Source organism: Conger conger, chromosome 17, assembly GCF_963514075.1.
Source record: "Conger conger chromosome 17, fConCon1.1, whole genome shotgun sequence".
NCBI classification, from domain to species: Eukaryota; Metazoa; Chordata; class Actinopteri; order Anguilliformes; family Congridae; genus Conger; species Conger conger.
Genome location: NC_083776.1, coordinates 23,171,548 through 23,186,293, shown reverse-complemented (window position 1 = coordinate 23,186,293; position 14,746 = coordinate 23,171,548). Strand labels below are relative to the sequence as shown.

The 14,746-nt window shown below is 43.1% G+C and overlaps 2 protein-coding genes across 5 annotated transcripts; one reads left to right on the top strand and one right to left on the bottom strand.

The window, feature by feature from the left end:
* Positions 1-380: 380 nt before the first annotated feature.
* LOC133116576 (reticulophagy regulator 2-like) lies at positions 381-10,784 on the top strand. Its single transcript, XM_061226286.1, has 9 exons — positions 381-765; positions 2,040-2,143; positions 2,965-2,995; positions 3,666-3,795; positions 4,666-4,750; positions 5,329-5,466; positions 6,182-6,267; positions 6,515-6,650; positions 7,209-10,784. The coding sequence occupies exons 1-9, from the start codon at positions 515-517 to the stop codon at positions 7,799-7,801; spliced, it is 1,554 nt and encodes a 517-aa protein (XP_061082270.1). The 5' UTR covers positions 381-514; the 3' UTR covers positions 7,802-10,784.
* A 239-nt stretch (positions 10,785-11,023) lies between these two features.
* LOC133116577 (uncharacterized) lies at positions 11,024-14,318 on the bottom strand. 4 transcript variants are annotated; one of them, XM_061226289.1, is made up of 3 exons: positions 13,133-14,318; positions 12,578-12,934; positions 11,024-12,166 (listed from the first exon to the last, which is right to left on the bottom strand). In XM_061226289.1, exons 1-3 carry the CDS (start codon positions 13,689-13,691, stop codon positions 11,676-11,678), a joined length of 1,407 nt encoding a protein of 468 aa, XP_061082273.1. In that variant the 5' UTR covers positions 13,692-14,318; the 3' UTR covers positions 11,024-11,675. The 4 variants fall into 4 exon arrangements, with proteins under 4 accessions (XP_061082273.1, XP_061082274.1, XP_061082271.1 ...); XM_061226290.1 differs by having other exon boundaries at positions 12,578-12,811; XM_061226287.1 differs by having other exon boundaries at positions 12,578-12,937; positions 13,133-14,316.
* Between the last annotated feature and the right edge of the window lie 428 nt (positions 14,319-14,746).

Sequence of the window (14,746 nt, the reverse complement as noted above, 5' to 3'; positions counted from 1 at the left end):
ATCATTTAGATGATCAAATTAAAGACTACTAATAGGTTACTTGCTTAAGTTCTTTCATACTTTTTCCCAGCATAATGCAGGTCTGGTTCATCATCATTTTCTTCGTATTTGAATACGTAATTATCGATTAATATAGTATAGTATAGTATATATTAGTATAATTAGGAGCCTGAGAGATGTTTCACACATTTTCGATAACGGAAAAACGACCGTCCTCTGACACACTTGTAATGTACGCAGCCGTCCAGCAGATGTCAGCTGATTAACCGATGCGATCAACACAGATACGCTCTATCTATGCTCTTTAACAAAGACCCACCTCTTCCTCTCTGTCTTTAGTCACGTGACATCGAGAGCCAATGATGTGGAACTCCTACAATTTTTTATTTTTAAGTCAGGCAGGTGTACACACAGAACTGTATGTACACGCCATGGTACGCTCCGTGCTGAACCCATGAAGTTCAGTGGTTGAACCGCCCCGCGATCCTAAAAATATAACAGCAGTGGGGAGAAGATGGCGAGTGGGGAGGGAGCGGAACAGACCTGCTCTTCCTCCTCTGTTCTGCGTCTAGAGGCTCTCTTGCCACCAGAAGAAGACGAGCGTGCTGGCGGCGATGGGGACCCCGAGCTAATACGCCTGCGAGACGATCTCCAGGAATGGCTGTCGCAATACGAGCCCGTGATCCTGTGGGTACAGAGGCTGTTGGTGTGGGAGAGGCCGCTTTACAGCATCTTCGTTGCATTCATGCTGAATACCACGTTCTGGTAAAATTGCCTTTATGACTAACAAACGTTACCCTTCTGTAATGGATCGACGATAACATACAATAGTCATAGACTTAGCTAACTTACTAGCGTCTTACGTAACATGTAACTTACGAACATTATAAACAAATGAGCTAGGGTTAGGTAACGTTGTCGTAAAATTTGTTCTTACGACTTGTTTACGTTCTGGACAGATGTGCATACAAAGACAATCTATCGCTGTTTCCGTCGCAGCATTTTCTTGAAGCGCCGTACTAAATTATTACAGTGAAGAGTAACTGGCACCAAAGCACAGCGTAGCAAGCGAAGACATGTGTTTAGTAGTAAGAAGACAACCAGACAACGTTGTGATGTACTCTACTAAACAAATCTGATAGCTTTAACTTGGTGCATATCCCAGTTTTTCGGGACTATTTTTTCCGGCAGCGCAGTAGCAAGGTGCTTAAGGTGCATAAAGTATAGTTGGTTGTCTGTCCTTTCGGTTCGCTAGGTAGCTAGTGCTGTGCCTCACGGAGCTGTATCCGAGACAGCCTGCTAACTACTGTGTCCTCAAAATATCTACTGTACTAAACACACCGCTTCCTTCCCGAATGCAGACCGTGAGTACCCTTGATGAGAAAGCTAAGTACACAACATTTTCTCTTAATGAAGTGTACTTGTTATAATACTTATTTAATAATGCATATTCGTGTATTCCCGAGCAGACTTTTCAGGAAGTAATCCATACTTTCCAGGAAGTAATCCATACTTTCCAGGAAGTAATCCATACTTTCCAGGAAGTAATTTATACTTTCCAGGAGGTCCCACAGACGGGAAATAGCAGAGCCATCTTTGGGTCGAATCATTTTCAGGCACATTCACACTTGGCGAAACCCTGTAAATACCTATATCATCAATAGTACATTTTGATAAGCTTTTAAACAACTTTCTCATCCAGTGTACTCCATTTACACATGCAATAGTAAGCTACTTAGTCATTTTGCTAGTTCTGGATGTGATGCTTTGACTTGTCGCTTTGGATTAAAAGCGTCTGCCAAATGACTAAAATGTAAATGTAAATGGACGTGGCCATAGTCATGACGTGATTTTGATTGCAAACTAGCCATCTTTTTCTGTCGAACAGCACACCTCTGGATAACTGTCATGGCAAAATGGACTGGATGAATTTGTGCAAGATGAGCAATATACTGCTGGGTATCTAGCTAGCCAAAAGCCTTTTTTAAGCAACGTTAGTGCCATTAGTTGAGTCTCAGAGCTTGGTTTTTGCATTTTAGGTTAGTATTGTCCACCACCATGCGACCCCTGTTTCTCCTGAGCGTGTCTCTTCTTGGGCTCTTGCTGTTGGAGAGATGGAAGCATAAGTTACCCCACATTTCAGGTGAGTATACAACAGTCCAACATAATCTTCAATGAAATCAACACTCGTACAGCCACTTTAAGGACAAGGTATTCATAACTTAACCTAACATAACATAATAATGAGAACGGGCCATTCAAGCCCAGCAGTGCTTGCCTTTTCCTACCTCTAAACTGTACTGCAAGCTTAGTTTACCTAAAATCAAGTCTGGTCCGGAAAACCCCCAGCATTTCTACCTCCACTCCATGTCCTGGCAAGCAAGTCCACACTGTCTGTGTGGGAAAAAAAACTTTCTAATGTCTGGGGCGGCCTGTAGCATAGTGGTTAAGGTAAATGACTGGGACACGCAAGGTCGGTGGTTCTAATCCCGGTGTAGCCACAATAAGATCCACACAGCCGTTGGGCCCTTGAGCAAGCCCCTTAACCCTGCATTTATCCTTTGCCGATTTCCATTTATGCCCCTTCATCCTGCTAAACTAACTCAACCAGAAGACTCTCATCTAGTTCACTTTGTTAATGCCTTTAATTAATTTAACAGCCTCGGCAATCCAATGGCGTCAAGTCTTAATGCGCAGTATTCAACTGTGGGCCACAACTTTGATGAATTGAACCCAGCTACTTTGTTGCTTATTTCGTTAAATACATTATTGGGGTGGGGCATTAGCTATTTGTCTTGTGTGTTTGTTTACCTTGTCAAAATTATTCACATTTCCAGGATGTATTGTCTTCATGAAATAATGAAATGTTAATGCTGAAAATTCTGTTTTGGCATGAGGTCTTGACTTTCTCCAATACCCTTTTGTTATGCCTTTCTGTGCGTCTACCCTGGCCTGTTAATGCAGTCTCACGTCCTGAAGTCTCCTTAGCTGAAAGGTGAGTCTCTTTGGCAACAGCTCTGCTGTTGATGTTTTTAAAATTTATTTTCATTAGACATGTATTTTTATTTTTTGGGGGCAATATTTGCTCATGTGTTTTAACATTTTGAGCATAGGTTACTGTGGTGCTTTGTTGTTATAGGTGTTTTTAATGTACAAAGTACTGGCTGCAATGGGCGTTTGTCATGTTTGGTTTTAACAAGTTCAGCATTGATTCTCATGTGGAGCGCTGGTTGTAGGATTTGTTTTGCATATTTATTGGAGTGGTTTGTGTTTGTGTGGATTGTTGGTTGTAGGATTTGTTTGGCATGTTTATTGGAGTGGTTTGTGTTTGTGTGGATTGTTGGTTGTAGGATCTGTTTGGCATGTTTATTGGAGTGTTTTGTGTTTGTGGATTGTTGGTTGTATGTTGTATGATCTGTTTGGCATGTTTATTGGAGTGTTTTGTGTTTATGGATTGTTGGTTGTAGGATTTGTTTGGTATGTTTATTGGAGTGTTTTGTGTTTGTGGATTGTTGGTTGTAGGATTTGTTTGGCATGTTTATTGGAGTGGTTTGTGTGGATGGTTGATTGTAGGATCTGTTTGGCATGTTTATTATAGTGGTTTGTGTTTGTGTGGATTTTTGGTTGTAGCAGCACTTGTCTAAAGAGCTGCATCTCGCACGCAGGGAGAGCGGGGCCATTCACCCTCGGCTCCTCAGCATCGCAGAGCTCAGCCACCACCTGGCAGAGAGCTACCACGCCTGCTGCCTCCACCTGCAGGAGACGCTCCAGTACAAACGGCAGAACCACGGAAAGGTGAGGGATGACACCTGTATGCTCCACGTTGGGGCCACAATGTACCTTAATGTGGTAAATAAGGGTGTAAACTATGGGGAGACCTGGCTGGTAAGAGAGTTTGAGGGAAGGGGTGGGTTGGGTGTCGCTATTGAAGCTAGGTAAAGTCCACCAGGCTATTGGTATTCTTGTGGGAGGGTCAAAAACTGTCTTTAGAAACATTGTTAACAATTCTATGTACATTTTTAAAGTCTGCTTGTATTTTTGAAACTGTTTAAAGTTGGCTACTTTACTCTTATTTGCTGGAGTCTAATGTTTTCTTTCAAGCTGACGTATCATTTTTTTGTGAAACCATTCTTTCAAAGTAGATAAGCTCTGTTGACACTTAAGTTTTGGCTTCACGTTTCCAAATTTTCCAGGCTGTCTGACGAGCTGTTTATTCTGTGATAAATGATCAAATGTACAGTGTATAAACGGTGATGTCAACATTTGCAAATTGAACTTTCCTTTAAATGTTCCTTTCCTCCTCAGCAAATAACTTTATATATTCCATTTTACTCAAAACACTCTCGCTCAAATTGTGTTTCTTTTGTTTTTGGTTATTTTTAAAGAATATGTTGTGATTGTTTCATCTTTTGTGAAGCCTTGAGGATGTATGTAACATTGATGGATGTAGAGGATAACCATAACCATCCCTATTTAGGCTATCCGTTTAATGGCTGCCTAAACATTTACTTAACATCTATTTATTTTGGTGACAGTTAAGTGATGCAACCAATGTTCATTTGGAAAGATGATTTAAAATCCGGTCAGTGTAAATCAGCCTCATTCTCCATTTGACATCCTGCTGTGTGTTGTAGAGTAAGCTCTGTGCCTCCTGTGTGTTCCCAGTTCTGTGGATTCATGTGTGCAGGGAGCCTGGTCCTGGCTGTGGTGGGGCACTATGTACCCGGAGTCATGATCTCCTACATAATATGTGAGTGCAACAGTATGTTAACAGAGTTGTAGCCGCACATCAATTGTAGCCCCAGTTGTAAAGGGAGGGAATTTTCCAGGTAACCTTTGGTAGCTTTCAGTGTTGTGACACAACACAAATTGAATCACAAAAGAGAAGATGAAGTTAGTTGTGGTTGAGATAAATATTTGCACTAAGTTTTGTTTCACCTTATTTTACTCAAAATATGAAAGGCTGATGTATTAGGAATAATTGATCTAATCTTGCTCTATTGGATGGAAGGAAATTACTAAAATATATTGAGGTTCTCCCTAGAATTTCAGATACAAGAGCATTATGAAAAAAGAATTGGGAGGATCGGCCATACTTTCTCTCTCCCATTGGCCAGCACTTCGAGCCAATTTCCCAGTCTGAATTTATGGTGGTACACTTCAGAGGGGGATGATGCAATTTTATGTTTATTACCTGCCGTCTGCAGTGTGGTTTGTTGGGGGTTTCCCTGTGTAGTGCTGATTGGTGGGGATATTGTGCTGACTGGTGGATTTTCTGTGTCGTATTTGCTGGGCCGATTGGTGGATATTTTACCTGCCGGTGCGCAGTGCTGAGCGTGTTGCTGTGGCCCCTGGTGGTGTACAATGAGCTGATCCAGAAGATGTACACTGGACTGGAGCCCATCCTGATGAAGCTTGACTACAGCATGAAGGGAGACACACAGCACCACAAGCACGACAAGAGGAGTGAGTGGCCTCTCCCATGATCTGTGTGCAGTGATGGTTCTCCTGTCACGTGCTACAGGCACAGGGCCTTAGTGTAGCGCACTGATGAACCCGCGGTCGGAAACCTGGTCCTGGAGAACTGAAGGGCATGCCAGGCTACCGACCACTGGGCTAAACCCATTACGTTACATTACGTTACATTATTGGCATTTGGCAGACGCTCTTATCCAGAGCGACGTACAGTTGATTAGACTAAGCAGGATTAGAACCACCGACCTTGCGTGTCCCAGTCATTTACCTTAACCATTACTCTACAGGCCGCCCCATGTGCACAGTAACATGTAAACACCACTGTTCTGTGTTTTTTGTCACCACTATTTTATTTTGTTTATAACAGATGCAAGGTGGGGTAGAATACAGGAATTGGCCAAGACAAAATAAAAAGATGGGTAACAAGGAATAAAATGGGGGCACAGCACTGAAACTGCAGTGTAGCACTGAATCAGGAGCTCTGCTTATGAGTGGAGTTGTTTTTTTTCTTCTATTCCTGTGTGGGGGGCTACAAAAGTATAATGAGATTGCATAACCTGAGATACTTTGCGGATGTCAATTCTCGGCACACCCTGGGTGTTTGTATTTGCAATTCACCGCGTAGTAGAGCTGAATATACTGAAACTACAGTATTAACAGAGCCGCACACTGTATTTATTTTCTTCTGTCTTGTGGATGTTTGTAGAGGTGAAGGAGACGGAGGGAGGCGACGAGCCGATGGCAGAGACGGAGAGCGAGAGTGAAGAAGAGCTCTCCTGCTTCGCTCCTACTGTGAGTGCCATTCCCAGCATGCACCGGGGCTAACTGCAGCTTGTCTGTCCATCCTGAAGTGTCCCGGGTTTCTCTGGTTACATCATGTACGACTGTGACTGCTTGAGTGTGAATGGTGAACAGGTACTGAGCTCAGTTGGGGCTCCGTCTCGGGGCAGACTGAGGTGTTTGGGTGTGCGGGCTACCGGTGTGTGCGATTTGCAGCTGGAGTGTGGGTCTGATCACTTCCTGCCCCTTACTGTCTCAGGTGGATGTTAAGACGACCGCTCTGGCGATGGCCATCACAGACTCTGAGCTATCTGACGAGGAGGCCTCTATCCTGGAAAGCGGGGGCTTCTCTGTGTCTAGGGCCACCACCCCCCAGCTGATCGACGTCTCTGAAGGTACTGCAGACGCACGCACCTGCTGTGTTTGTTGGCTGATCAAAAAAAAAGTTTTAAACAGGTTTAAACGAGCACAAAGTGAAAGTTTTAGTCCTTTTAAGATTTGCCAATGGAGAAGGAATTTCATGTGTCAAGCAAAAAACGAACTTAAAACAGGCTGGTATTTTCTACTATTTAAAAAAACAAAACAAAAAAAAACACTAAAAAACACTTGAGGCTTGTATGGCATCTACATTAAATGTTATTTTGTTATATTTTATTTACTTTATAAATACAATTATTTAAATGTTGGCATTGAGCTCCAGATATTTGATGAATTATAGGCTTTAAAGAATTTATGGGGAAAGATGACAAGGTTTCTCTGAAGCTGACTCATTGAGAAGGCAGACTGGGTGTTCAGCATTCCACAGCCGTTGGGCAAGCTGTTACTAAGTTAAACTTGTACCTGAACAGGTCGGCAGGATAGGTAATACTGTCGGGCTACAGTGTGCTAGGGTTACCATTCTGAGAGGACCTTGTTTAGTGCAGTTATGCAGTAGTCTCTCTTCTGTTCTCTAGGCAGTACAGATGTGGACCAGCAGAGTCGGACCAGCGACCCGGAGGAGGGTTTCCCCCGAGACCTGCAGGAGTGCCCCCTGACCAAGCGCCACCCTCAGCCCCGCCCTGCACGGCCCCTGGGGTCCTCAGACACTGGGGAGGAGCGTCCGCTCCCCTGCCTCCACCTGCCCCCCCCCCTGCACTTTGTGAACACGCACTTCAACGGGAACCGGCGGGGCTCCACGGGGGCAGAGCAGGGGGCTGCTGAGGGACAGAGCCTGTCGCTGGAGGCCCTGAGCCAGGAGATCGTGAGCTCCGCCATCTCCACCGTGGTGCAGAACACACTGTCCGCCCTGACCCGCCTCGCCGGCCCACCGGAGGCCGAGGCCCAGGACACCATGCCTGCTGAAACGGACCCTGTGGACCAGACCACCAGCGCAGCCGAGGAGGAGGAGGAGGAGGAGGAGGACGAGGAGGAGGAAGAGGAGTTTGTGCTTCTAGACCAAAGTGAACTGGAACAGACCGAGGAGGAGCTCGGTCTGGTGTCTGCGGGACAGGAAAGGGACGAGGCCACGCCCACAGACCCACCCAGTGGGCAGCTGCAGGAGTCCTAGCTCTGCTCGCTGCTCTTTCTACACTGGCAGTAGATACCCAGCATCAAAACATTAGGGCTCTTGACCAGTTGCAGTGGGTTACTGTTCATTTGTCTGTAGTGATTGGGTGTAAATATCTCTGATGGTTAGTGTGTAACTGGATCTGGCTGCTGCTCGCTGAGGGGGCGGGACATTTTCATTTTCAGGCAGTGGGTTCGTTTGAGTTGAACTGGTTTGGATAGTTTTTAGGTTTTAGTTCTGGTTTAAATCTGTTAGTAGTATGGTAACAGACCATAATTGTTTGTGTGTGTGTGTGTGTGTGTGTGTGTATATGTATGTGTAGGTATGCAGTGCAGTCCATCCAAGTATTTGGACGGTGGTACAATGTCTGTTCTTTTGGCTCTATACTCTAGCACATTGGATTTGAAATGAAACCAAGAATGTGCACTATAAGTAATTGGACTGTTGGCTTCGCAGCTGTTTGATCTGTCTGGTGTATTCAATCCCTTCACAGACATGGGCCGAAAAATAGGCTGACCAAAATGTAAGTGTTTGTAACCTCATCAGGAAGAAAGCACTGGTGAGCTCAGTCATTGCAAAGGGGCTGGTAGGCCAGGGGAAGACCTGTACAGTTGATGACTGAAGAGATATTGCTATAATTAAGGAAATCCCCCCAAAAACCTGTCGGTGTGTCAGTGACTTCTCTCCGCGCAGAAGACTTGATGAACAGAGACTACATTGCAAGATGCAAACCACTAGTTAGCTGCAAAAACAGGATGGCATGGTTAAGTATGAGCCATGATAAGAGCCTGCAGAGTTCTGGAAAAAGAGTATCAGAGTGATGGAAATGGCAAACTGGTTTTTGAACAGTTCCTTTTAGCCTCCACAAAGCAACCCGCCTCCTCTGTGAAACACAGTGGGGTTTTAGTTTGGGCATGTATGGCTACCAAAGGTGCTGGCTCACTTGACTTAATTGATAATGTAACTGCTGATGGCAATGCCCGAATTAATTCTGAAGTGTAGAGAATCCTCTTATCAGCTAAAGTTCAATCGAATGCCCGCAAACTCATTGGACGGTGTTTCATCCCACAGCAAGACAATGATCCCAATGATTCCAGTTGGTTTCAGTCTATTGTTTGATTGATGTCTGACTTTCTTTTTCTTATTTCTCATAACAGCTTCCTTGACTTTCATTAGCACAACTCTGGTCCTCATGCTGATGTCCTCATGATAATCGACTCCAAAGGCAATCGAAAGCTGAGAATTACTTTTGGTCCCCTAAACTTTTGTATAAAAAGGGATGCAATTCCTACACTGATCACCCGAAATGGATGTTAATTAATGGTCACAGTCTGCACTATAATCTTATTCTTGGTTTCATTTCAAATCCAATGTGCTGAGTGCAAGACCACAGAACACAAACTACACTGCTGTCCAAATACTTAAGGACTGCTCTGTATAATTTAAATGTACTGAAGTTTTTATGACCCGTTCTGTAAACTGTTTGGTCACACTTTACAATAAGGTACATGAATTGGCATTAACTAATGTTGGTAACTAATGTAATTAACGTGAATTAACTGATTTACAAATGCATTAATTAAGCACAATATTAACTTTTCATTTGTTAATGTATTTAACTACTAACTAATGTATGAGTTGCATTAATATTTATACAATAGTAAGCCATATGATAAATTACCATGAATAAATATTAACTTAATGTCAATTCATATTGGAATGAAATAACTACTGTTGTTAACATGACTTAATAATGTGCAAATGCATGAACATAGCTGTACAGATGAACTTCTCAGTTCTTGGTTAACAGCTACATTAGTTAATGCCAATTCATGTAGCCTTATTTTAAAGTGTTACTTAAAAACAAGTTTATTATTTATACAGATTTGCTAGCATCCAGGCCCCAGCATGCTCAGAAAGATACTGTGGACATAAAGCATTCATCAGCACTTTGCTGAGAAACCCAAGAGGTTTGTTTTATGGTGATTAATGATAGATTTATAGGTGAAATTGGTTTAGAAATTGTTCTTGTGGACTTTTATTTGTGCACATTGAACCAAGATCCAACCAATTTGGGCAATAATAAATCTAACTTATTAAAAAGTTTTTTTTTGCATTGCTTTAACATTGGCCTCTAATTTTTTTGTTATGAATTACAGATATTACTGAGCCCCTTTTAACCCTCTTGTTGTCTTCAGGGTAAAAAATAACTGTTTAACTGCAGTGAAACCCTGCCAAAATAAATAAATAAATAAATAATAATAATAATAATATTTTTCAGTCTGGAATTGGATGGATTTTCCTGGAATCACCGTACCATTAGAAAAATGAACATTGCCCACACATTTTTTTATATTTCTTATAAAAGTATTCTATCAGGGTTCAAAGATTATTAGAAGTCTTTTTCTTTTCATGAAATCAAAAGTCATAATCAAAGTTCAGCACCACATCTCTATTACGGCAAAAACAAAATCGGTTTGGGTAAAAATGAGTAGTGTAGACTGGATAAATAGTCTCTGGATTGTGAAGTTTTAAAACAGTTATTGACCAATTTACTGATGAGTTGACATGCTGTTTCTATTATCAAAAACCTTTGGTTTATGGTTTAAAACTCGAGGAAGAGGTTTCATCACAGGGGCCTGGACGAGGTGGCTCATTTCTGACCCTTTGGACTCTAGGTGCAGGCATATGAAGACAACTTGAGGGTTAAGAGCTAAATTCTTTCCCTGGGGATTCACAATTGTATCTGTAAGGCTATTTTACTGTGAAAGGGTCAGCCCAGTGTTTTATCAGGATGAGCTTCCCTAAATGCTGCCTTCCATGTGTGCTATCTGGAAAATACTTTTAATACTCAGTTTTTTAAAAGTCAGTGCAATTTTAAAACTCATCCCTGTGGAAGCATTATGATCTCTGGTTTTATTTTTGTTCATCATTTATTTAACCAGATGAAAGTAATTGGATTAAATAGATTTTATTTTCATGAGATTAATTGCCAGATTCTATTTCATGAATCTTATTTTGAATGACTGCCGTGCTTTATGTATAATCTAGAAAGGTGCCCTTCCCACAATGCTCCTGTAACACTTTATTTACCAAAGAGGTTTGAGAGGAGTGACAGTTCAGACCTCAGTTCCAATGACCTGATCATAACCAGAGTACAGTGAGAAGGTGAAATGCCTGCAGTCAGAGCTGCTTTTTTCAGCCTTATTTCCAAGCAGAACATTGAGACATGACAAGTTTTTATTTATGCATTAAATATGAATTTTGCCATTAATTAATTGGCGGTCACATAAAACACCCACGTGGAGGCATGTATCCACCCCTATTCACAAATCACAAATTAACATTTTGACATTTGACAGGGTCTTAATTCTATAACCACAGAATAATTTAATAAACAAATTCAGATCCCTGAGTAGTACGGAGCGCTCATGTAAGTAAGTGCACTCGCTGTTAATAATGCTGTGAGCATTTAAACGGTATTTAAAAAGTTGGCTGAAGTAAACAAGAAAAAACAAAAGAAAAAAAACTAAACAATGAGGCCGGTAGACAGGAAAAAACCCTAGTTTTCGTACTTAGGAAATATTTGCAGTATTTAAAAGGGTTTGAATGTACCTTTAGTGGAGCTGATTTAGAGGAATTATTTATTAAGCACGTGGTTAGTTTTAGACATCACTGACATATCAGAGCCACAGCTGTACGCTGTTCATTTCTCTAAAGTGGAAAATGATCTTCCCAGGTGCTGAGCTGTTCCCCTCGGTCCAAGCCCTCATATTAATGAATAATCCTTTCTTTGTGCATTATTCTTTAACAAACTCAATATATCTTGTCTTGCAGCAGTTGGAATGTCCGTTGCCACAGAAACCTGAAATTCTCAGGCTTCAAACTCGCTCTGCTGGAAGAGTTCAGAGTCCGACCCCAGAATGCCCTGCTGCACCACTGTCACTTCAGATTGCACTAGCGCGTCCGTTAGCTCTTGTCCTATGTGCAGCGGAGGGTAGAGGGCGCCGTTCTCGTATTGAGCGCTGCCGTACATAAGGCTGCCGTACTGCTGGCGACAGCGTAGCGCGTCGTTGGCGTGCATCTGCACGCTCTGCGCCAGCCCGTAGTCCAGCTGTGTGGGCTGTGATGTCATCAGGCCGGCGGCCTGCATCTTGCGCTTCGCGCGCCAGCGCGCCACCCGGATGCGCGTCTTCTCCCGCCGCTCCCTCTCCATGGCGACCTGCAGGGCCTGCGGCAGGCTCCTCTCCCGCTCCCGCCTACGCAGCTGACTGCGCCTCTGCAGCTCCGCCCGCTGCTGCCTCAGCGTCTGCAGCTCGCCCTGCGGCCTGATCCCGCCGCGCCGCGCCTGGCCGTCCCAGCCTGCTGCCATCAAACGCCAGCGTGAGACACCGCCAGCACTGTAACACTAAGAGCGCTGCAGTTACCCCTTTCACTCCCAAGCCCAGTATGAAGTGGCTCCACCCAAATACCAAGGTTTTCTCTTTGGTTGAGAAAACTTGAGAATTTAGAATTTTATTTTAATAGGGGCTCAAAAAATATCATAGGGGCTTGGTATAAGGTTGAGTGCCATTTGGCACTCTTGGGACTGAAAGGGTTAATAGACACAGGCACTGATGCGACGACCAACAGCACAGTTGACACAGATGGAAATTGGACCACACTTATACTATGACCAACAACACTGCAGTGAATAGACACAAGCGCTGATACTATGACCAACAGCACTGGCACTAACATGGCACAGGAGCTTATGAGCGGTGGGCTGCTACTCACATGTGGGGGAGCTCATGGTGGGGAGGGCTGTCCCCATCAGACAGTCTGTTGGCCCAGCCCTGTCCTGTCCGCCTCCCTGGTCAGGGCAGGGGTCGCTGAGACGGTCCGGGGGCTGGGGGCTCAGTGTGTGGATCTCCAGCTCAGGAGGTTCCTCCTTTATGCAGATCAGTTGCATCTCTGCCTCCTCCTCTTTTGCTTGTGGGGATGCTCCCATGGTTGTCACAGCAATGTTGTCTAGTTTGTGAAGAGAGGGGTCAAAATCAAGGACCTCTGTGGACCCCCCTTGGGAAGGCTCTGTCTCACAGAACCCCTCCCTACTGTGACACCCACCAGGCCTCTCCAGAGGGTCCCTGTGCTCTTCTGGGAGGGAAAGAACGAGAGCATGAAAGCGATTCACATCTCTCCATCAATTTAGTAATCCCTTCATTGATGTTTCCACAGACAATTATACGGTATGGTACTGGAAAAGCAGGTCGTTTAGATATAATGTATTATAATTTAAAAAATGTGATGAATGGCAATACAGAATTTAAACGATTCTGAAGTCTGACCTACCTTTGATGTGAATATAATCTTTCGGATGCAAGTTTGGGGCAGAGCTATGCGTGTCCTGGCTCTCTTTGACGGCAATTACTTGGTCCTTAATGGCTGTTCCGTCGCGTAGCTGTATAGTTCGAGGCAAACCTTCAGACAAAGATGCAATTTGGTTGTCATTGAGAAGTCTTTCAGCTCTCTCATTGGGGGTAAAGTTTCCGTCGCCCGCTTTCCTTGTCCAATTTTGATTTGGGAACTGTAACTCTCCCCTGTATTGACACAAAGTCTGTTTGCCATACTTTTGGTTCACAGGAACTGGTCGCTCATCCTTGGCACTGACAGCACTCAGATACTTCCGCATGGTTTTCATCTGGCATCGTGATATTTCCAGCATTTTTTTGATACTCTCATTCTCCTTTTCTTTCGCTGTCATTTCCTTGCTGAACTCATCGAATTTGCAGCCTACAACTTTAAGCATCTCTCCTAACACAGTCTCCACCGCGTTAGTCACCGCTTGCTCGATTACGGTTCCCAGCTGATCTCGCAGCAGCGAGACCGATAGTGATATACGGACATCCATGTTCGAGCAATTAGTTTCTACAGTGGATAATCGGAAATAGAAATAATAGTATTTGAGTGTTGTTGGCTAGCTACAATACATTTCAAAATGCATGTTCGCTAGTGTCACAGAAACCGAAAGAATTAGCCGTCATCAGCATTTGCGATCTATATAATTTGATAGGTCTATTTATAGCGGAGCTCTCTACGTCCCAATGATTTAGTACGTCTTACAATAAATAATTACCTGACTGATTTAATAGGAATTAAAATAACGAACTCAGTGCATTTTAACAATAGCCAAGGCAGTCGAGAAAAAAAGCGGAAGCAAAACTTTGCGGGGTTCCCGATTGCGTCGCTTCCGGTTTTGTGTTGACAGTGGGAGTAGCTGCTGCCATAACCATTTAGCTCTGTGAAGCTTGCAACAATTAGACTTCACAGCAGATCCTGTTAGAGATTTTCTACACAAAAGGTTTAAATTTAAGTGGATCCTTGTATCTTCTGTTCTTCTGAAACTATTGACCACCTATTTTTCAATTGTCCATACACTAAATTATTTTGGTCTGGTGTCCAAAATTGACTGTCTTTGAAAATAGATAATATACATTAATTTAATTACTTCGATGTAATATATTTTAAAGACAACTTGGATGCAAGTATTTCAGATATTGTTAACCTTGTAATTATTTTGGGAAAATATCAAATACATTCTTGTAAGTGGAACGGTACCTCCCTCCTTTCCGGTTTTCATGAATAACTTCCAATAATGCCAATTACTTTAAGTCACTGAAATGTATGGTAAGAAAGAACAGAAAAGCTAAAAGGTTGTTTACGTCTATGTCCAAGTCCATCTATGTACAGAACTTCCGGTCTCAACTTCCTGTGATTTTCCGTCAAAATAAAAGCTGCTGAGTAACGCTAAATAATTTGAACATAGTTACTGCGTTTTCTGCGCTTTCTCACAGAATTACCATTGCTTAAATTAATTTCTTATACAACTTATTAAAGTCAGCAAGCAACTAGCTTGCCATTTGACTAGTTACTATGAAGCAGGCCAAGCGCTTTACACTGTCGGTT

Excerpts from the sequence above, each read along its gene's own strand:
- LOC133116577 (XM_061226287.1), bottom strand. The coding sequence starts at position 13,691 with ATGGATGTCCGTATATCACTATCGGTCTCGCTGCTGCGAGATCAGCTG. Across the intron at positions 12,938-13,132 it reads AGATTATATTCACATCAAAG|AAGAGCACAGGGACCCTCTG; the intron begins GTAGGTCAGACT and ends TTTCCCTCCCAG. Across the intron at positions 12,167-12,577 it reads CACCATGAGCTCCCCCACAT|CAGGCTGGGACGGCCAGGCG; the intron begins GTGAGTAGCAGC and ends GTTTGATGGCAG.
- LOC133116576 (XM_061226286.1), top strand. The coding sequence starts at position 515 with ATGGCGAGTGGGGAGGGAGCGGAACAGACCTGCTCTTCCTCCTCTGTT. Across the intron at positions 2,996-3,665 it reads GAAGTCTCCTTAGCTGAAAG|GGAGAGCGGGGCCATTCACC; the intron begins GTGAGTCTCTTT and ends TCTCGCACGCAG. Across the intron at positions 3,796-4,665 it reads AACGGCAGAACCACGGAAAG|TTCTGTGGATTCATGTGTGC; the intron begins GTGAGGGATGAC and ends GTGTGTTCCCAG.